This window comes from Gavialis gangeticus, unplaced genomic scaffold, assembly GCF_001723915.1.
Source record: "Gavialis gangeticus isolate Ggan-Ray unplaced genomic scaffold, GavGan_comp1, whole genome shotgun sequence".
Taxonomy (NCBI): domain Eukaryota; kingdom Metazoa; phylum Chordata; order Crocodylia; family Gavialidae; genus Gavialis; species Gavialis gangeticus.
Window position 1 is genome coordinate 12,385,220 of NW_017728992.1, and position 6,983 is coordinate 12,392,202.

At 41.7% G+C, this 6,983-nt stretch overlaps 1 protein-coding gene across 1 annotated transcript in view; it reads left to right on the forward strand.

Moving 5' to 3' along the window:
* SRD5A1 (steroid 5 alpha-reductase 1) overlaps positions 1-6,983 on the forward strand; it is a 16,878-nt gene that overhangs the window by 5,184 nt on the left and 4,711 nt on the right. Inside the window, exons 2-3 of the mRNA XM_019520994.1 lie at positions 3,700-3,866; positions 4,290-4,391. Coding sequence (XP_019376539.1) covers positions 3,700-3,866; positions 4,290-4,391 — 269 coding nt within the window. The remainder of the gene's footprint in view (positions 1-3,699; positions 3,867-4,289; positions 4,392-6,983) is intronic.

Genomic DNA, 6,983 nt, shown 5'->3' on the forward strand with positions numbered 1-6,983 from the left:
GAATCTTTCTGCAGGTATCCAGGTTGTAGCCAGAAACCTGAGATCTTGAACCAAGGCAGGAGCAGTGTAATCTGCATCATAACAGAGCCTCACAAGACAGCTGAGAGACTCCTTACAAGCTAAGAACTGCCTGCCCAGAGAAGCTTTTTCCATCTATTGACTCCCCTGTGAAATCCTATGAAATATGAACTTTCATTTTTACCCAGAAGAACTTCTACAATCTTTTCTCCAATACCTGAGGAAGGGTGTTTATGCCCAAAAGCTTGCAATTAAAGAATTTTTTTGCAAAAAATCTTCTTGGTCTGATAAAAGCTATCACCTCTACCATGAGCCCTGATTATCTTTTTCAGTAAGCTTTTGGGCTCTCATGCCCTTCATCAGACTCGGGGAAAACTTAAAGATGGTGTTTAAAAAAAAAAAAAAAAAAAAAAAAAGTCTCCATAGGTAGGAAATGAACTTCATTTCATCACAGAGGAAGCTGAAATAGAAAAAGTTTGTGCCTCTGGGTCCATGAGTGTCTTTGTGACTTGTTCTTTATGCTGATCAGGTGGGATTCTGTCCCTGGTGGCTTCATCTGACAAGCAGGGAAGTATAGACATTTTTCTTGTTTGGTAATAAAGTTTAAAATCCAAAAAAATCTCGGATACTGTTCTTCTAAAGCAGGGGTAGGCAACCTTTTTTTTTTTTCTGGATACGGGCTGGAATGACCTACTTCGGGTCAGAGGCAGGCAGGGTCTAGAAGCTGGCTACAACAGCAACTTGTCTCCATGGCAGCAAAAGGGGAGAGTGGTGCAGCTGGCATTTGTCCCTGCAGCGGCAAGTACTCTGCCACCAGATGCTGCCAAAGCTCCATGCTTGTGGGCTGGATCCAATGGGTCCTTGTGCCATAGGCTGACCACTGTTTTAAAGATTTGATGTACTTTAAGAAAGATGCTGACTTACCATTGTTGATCTACATGGGGTAGATCAGAACTGCAGGGTCTCAATCCACATTAGATATGCTGAGGTGATCATGGTTAATACACGAGATGGCTACCCAAGGACCCAACCTGTAGATCTTCCATACACTGCTCTCAACAACAGGAGTTAATGCCCTAAAACCTGAGACCTTTAGAGGATGCCCTGAGGGAGACGAAGAGGCATAGTTACCCTGGTAGTTAGACCTAGGAACATGAATGTGTTCCTTCTTTTCCCCACTGAATATTAATACTATAAAATATTGAAAATATTTTTTCAAGGAACTTAAGCTTAACTTGCCTTTAATGGGTTAAGGCTGCTTAAAAATAAATCTATAAATTTAGACTTCCTTCCTTTTTTACAAATTATTTCTCTTTTTATCTTCAAATCCCTTCAGGGATGGGGAGAAGAAAGATTAATTTTTAACAATGCTGTAGCTGAGCAATGTTTTTAAAAATAAACCTGAACTAGGAAAAAAACAAAGTTTGAACTGAGGAAGATGGACTTGGAAGAGACCTCCCAAGTGACTGGAGTCTGAACTGTTGGTTTCACAGGCGATCATTTCATAATCCCATGTGTACACTTATTGAGCTGTCATTTTAAAATGACTTCATAGTACTTGGGGTTGGAAGGGACCTAAATGGATCATCTGGTCCAACCCCCTGCCCTGGGCAGGAATGGGTACTGGGGTTATAGCACCCCAGCCAAATATCTATCCAGCCTCCTCCTTGAAGACTCCCAAGGTAGGAGAGAATACTACCTCGCTTGGGAGCCCATTCCAGAGCCTGGCAGTCCGAACTGTAAAGTAATGTCTTGATGTCCGACCTGAACCTTCTCTCTAACAATTTGTGGCTGTTATTCCTAGTAAGCCTGGGTGGTGCCTGGGGGAACAGAACCTCCCCTAATTCCCACTGGTCCCCACCGGTGAGTTTGTAAATGGCCACCAGATCCCCTCTCAGCCTTCTTTTGTGGAGGCTGAATAGGTTAAAGCCCTTTGGCCCCTCTTTGTAGGGCCTGCCCTGCTGCCCCTTGACCATGTGAGTGGCCCCTCTGGACCCTCTCAATGCTAGCCACATCCTTCTTGAAGTACGGCACCCAGAACTGGACACGGTACTCCAACTGCGGCCTGACCAATGCCACATAAAGGGGAAGGATCACCTCCCTGGACCTGCCTGTGGTGCATCTGTAGATGCATGACAAGGTGCGGTTAGTCTTTCTCGCATTAGCTGCTCATGTTCATCTTGGAGTCAACAATGACTCCAAGATCCCTTTCTGCCACCATATTGATGAGAAGGGTGTTCCCCCAGCCTTATAAGTGTGTTGCAGTTCCTTCTCCCTAGATCCAGCACCTTGCAGTAATCTGTGTTGAATTCCATACTATTCTCATCTGCCTACCTCTGTAATTGTCTAGATGTAGCTGGATTCTGTCCATCCTTTCCAGCATGCCCGCCTCGCCCAACAACTTGGTGTCATCAGTGAATTTGGATAGCATGCATTCCACACCCACATCCAGATCGCTGATAAAGATGTTGAACAGTACAGGCCCCAGGACCGAGCCCTGGGGGACTCTACTGCTCATATCCCTTCAGGTAAAAAAAAAACAAAAAACCTGTCCACGACCACCCTCTAGGTGTGACGATCTAGCCAATGTGCCACCCATCTGACTGCAGGCATCAATGCCAGAGTCACCAAGGTGTTCTCTTTTTAAAGAAAATGTGGTGGGGAAACTGTCAAAGGCCTTCTTAGGCTGGGAAGACTACATCTACCCTGACACCCTCATCCAGGGACTTTGTGACCTGAACATAAAAAGAAACTAGGTTAGTTAGTCAGGACCTGCCCTCAATGAACCCATGTTCGCTGACCCTGAGCATTACCTCCCCTGATGGGCCCTTGGAGATGTGCTCCTTGATAAATTTCTCAAAGGTTTTCCTAAGGACTGAGGTAAGACTTGACAGGTGGTTACTGAAAACTTATGATTTCATATGTGCAGCTGTTCTGAGGAACTAAATACTACTTAATTAACCCTAAAGTATGGTATGCCTGGTGCTTCATTAGAATGCAGAGCATATTGCAATCTAGATATACAAAAACAAAAAATGTGCAGAAGGGATACAACATACAAGCATAGTTAAGTAAGGTAAAGTGTATCTTTTTAGTTTAAAGACTTGTAAACTGTGGGGCAAACTCATGGGGATTCCCAGGGGGTCAGATCTTGATGCAGTGGTGGCTGGGGTTCCTTGAGCCTGAGAACAGCAGTCTTCTTCCAGCTGCTTTGTTACCATTAGATCCCCAGCACGTTTTAAATAGGAGGCAATGCTTGAAAGCATTGTCACTAAAGTTTTCAACAAGGTGAGATGAAAAACTGTGCTGTCTTACACACCAGTTATCTACAACACTTTTTAAAAATCATATAGATAGTCAAGTTAAATTTTTTTATCTGACCAAATCACATTATAGTAAGATAAATGCACATTTTTTTGAAAATCTAATTTTTATGATGGAGTATAAAATTGGATATTGGAACCTGATCCTGTAGTCTGTACCATCAGTGAAGCTACCCATGATAAATTTTAAGTGTGTGCTTGTTTACCCTGCTGACTTCTGCAAGAACAAGTTCTATAAAAACATGCTGTATACCTGCTGACTCCTAGAAGTATAAGGATTACAAATATGAGCTTAAAATCCACTTCCCAATGAAATAACTAGCTGACTAATTTAACTTTTTTTTTCTGTTTATTCTAGGGCACTCATCTTTCCTTTCTTGATTCGTGGAGGAAAGCCAACACCACTCATAACTTTTTTACTAGCATTTATTTTTTGTCTCTTTAATGGGTATTTACAAGGTCGGAGCTTAAGTAATTATGCAGAATACCCTTCTGACTGGTTGAAACATCCTTGTTTCATTGCAGGTAAGCTTAAAAGCATTCTGTGAAAACTGAAAGCAAAGTGGATTCTCAGGCTGTTTTGGGGGTAGGGTTTTTTGATCTCTTACTAGATGTGGTATATAGTTGCAAGAGCTAATAGTCAAGCTGTGGGGCATCGGGTACCTTTCCTCGGGTTACCTGATGCTCAATCTTGTCCAGCAGCTCTCCCAACTAATACAGTTGGTCTAAAATAACTTTCTGGCAGGATTCTCTGCATTGATTTCCTCAGTGTCTTAAAGTTTATTTGGTCAATTCAACTTAACACTATGGAAGGAAGAAAATTCACATATTAAATATTTCATTCAAGTGGAAACTTCTGATCAGACTAAAGTACTGTCTTTGAGCATCTAGCCATAATCCTACAATAAATCCAGAATTAGTGTTCCTGCCTTAATTATTTTTCTTTAGGATTTGCAGGATGGCTGATTGGTATGGTAATCAATATTCATTCTGACCACATCCTCAGAAGTCTGAGAAAACCAGGGGAAACTGGTTACAAAATACCAAAAAGTGAGTAAAATGCTGTAGAAATTTTAAAATTGTAATAGAATACCTGAGGAAACATTCTCCACTTATGTGAGATGTCCATTACAGCTCTCGGCAAATAAAATTGAGATTACTAAACCAGAGGCAAGAAGTTGGTTTCAAGTATAGTCCAGAAACAAAGAGGTTAGCTCTGTCCCCCAAAGTTAGGAGAATTGGTTTGTGGGGTTTTTTTTGTTTTGTTTTTATCATTAGTCAGCTAACACCTTTTCCTGTTTCAGTACGAATTTCTGGGAGCAGAGGACTCTTATGAATTCTAATCCTCAAAGCCTGTTGACATTTGTTGCTTTACTGTGTTTGTTTTTCCTGAGATATCGATTGTTCCAGGCATTCCTGTTTCTTACTGTGCCTGTGCCTTGGTATGTTCTCACAGTCCTCTGACAGTTGACTGATTCCTTACCCTCTTAGGTAGGGAACTACCCTACTGGTGATTTTGCACCTTTTTGTGTATTTAAAAAAAAAAAGAAGGGGGTGGGGGACTAGTTTCTGTGAACCCTGCCACAAATTGAACGTAAAAATGATGCCACATGCTATAAGTGGCCCACTACTTTTAGTTTCCCTCAGTGCAACTTAGGTTGATCCCTACTCTTAGGAATATTCAAGGCGAGCCTTGTTCCTGAATTTTGCTATCACTCTGACCTTTGTCTGGCTTTCATTCTTAGTTCTAATGTGTAGTTTCATAGAGAAATGGTGTAGATAGTCAAAATGCTTGATGCTTCTCTGACAAAGCTCTCCCTCTAATCTTGACAAACCTGACCCAAAGCATCCAGGCCACAAGAGGTCCATGCTTGCTCTGCAGTGATCAGCACTGGAGAGTTTTTTTTTTTTTGGAGGAACTGGATAATTATTTGCCACACAGGTAAAAGAATGCTTGTTACTTTAAGTGCATTTAAACCATTGGTGCTCAGCTTTTTGGCCCCATGAGCCAGATAAGTGGCACAATGCTAGTCTACTAGCTAGACCTGAGATTGGGGCCCAGATTGGGTCCTGTGCACCTGGATCCAGCCTTGTGCCATCAGGATCCCACCCCCTGCTGCCCTGTCCTTCCACCTTAACCTAGCATGCAGGACCATGGTCTCTGGTCTACAGGGCTCCTTACAAGTCTGGAACTTTGGCAGCAGGGGAGTGGCAATTAATGCTGTCCCCCTCCACCACCAAATTTTTTAGACCTGTGGGAAATCTGGCAGGCAGATGAGTGGCCCATAGGCTGGATCTGGCCCATGGGCTGGGGCTTGTTTAAATCAAGGGTGCTCAATCTACAGTTAAACGCAAGTTAAGGCTTATGCTCACTGTTCTGTTTCTGTTGCTTAATGTCTTTGAATTTTGCTATGCAATGTAAAATTGTTTTCATTGTAGCATTTGCTTATCTGAAAAGTCTTATTGAATGCTGTGAGGCTGTACGAGATATGGTCTCCATGAATAAGTGTGCTGGAGCTGACTCTAATGTTCTTGTGGGTGTAACTTTTGTATACAACATTTTCAACAGGGTAATATTAGTTCTAGACAAACATACTTGATTTAGAGCCTTAGAATACTTTCTCATCTTGAGAGAGTGGCAATGTTGAAGCAGTAAAGATGGTTATTGGGTTTTTTTTCCCCAAGAAAAATTGGGGGGAAAAAAAACTGACTCTTTTAAACAACTAAATACTTGCTTGTATTCTTCTTAGTGACAAAAATATTTAATTCCAGGGCATTTGACATTAATTATTGAGGTACCTCAGTAGGTTACAGAAACTAAACAGGTTAGTCTGACTGAACAGCCTCTTGAAAATGAACATGGCAATATATGGAAGGGTGGGTGTTTTATTTTTTGCCACCGTTCATAAACAAAATCACAGTTTAGATTTAAGTAAGTAATCCTGGTTCTTGTGCCTTTCATATCTTAAAAGTGGTTACTGTTGTGTACTTGTGGCACTTCTTTGACAAGATTGGCCAAGAGCTGCATCTGTACTTGTGGCCAGAATTTCTAGTGGACTCTGCAGTCTGGCTGCCAATTGAGGTGCTAGCACAGGGGTGGGCAAAATGTGGGCCAGATGTGGCCTGCCAGACCATTTTATCTGGCCCACAGAGCCCCTAAAAAGTTTAGAAAATGAATGCATCTGCTCCTGGCTACCTGCCATGCTGCCCTCAATGGCTTGCCAAAACTTAGTAAGTGGCCTCTGCCCAAAATAATTGCCCACCTCTGTGCTAGCAGCAGGTACTTGTACTAAAACTTATTTGTGTATTTAAAGAATTTGGGTGACTTATGCATGCAATCACTGAACTAAACATAATGGAACTGTTTTCCTTTGTACATTGTCTCCCTTATACAAAAAAACACTGCTAGGAAAAATGAGAACAATTTCTAGAAAATGAACTACGAACCTAATTCCCTTCCTTGCCCATATGCAGTATGAATAAGAGACTACAATAAAATTGTAGTAGTTCATGGCTTGAGTTGAATATACAAAGGATCTCATGATCCTTTTAATACAAGATAGGCAAGAACTATATTCCACTTCTATCACTGCCCCCCCCCCCGTAAGACTTTTTAAGCAGAATGAAGATTTTTTTTTTTTT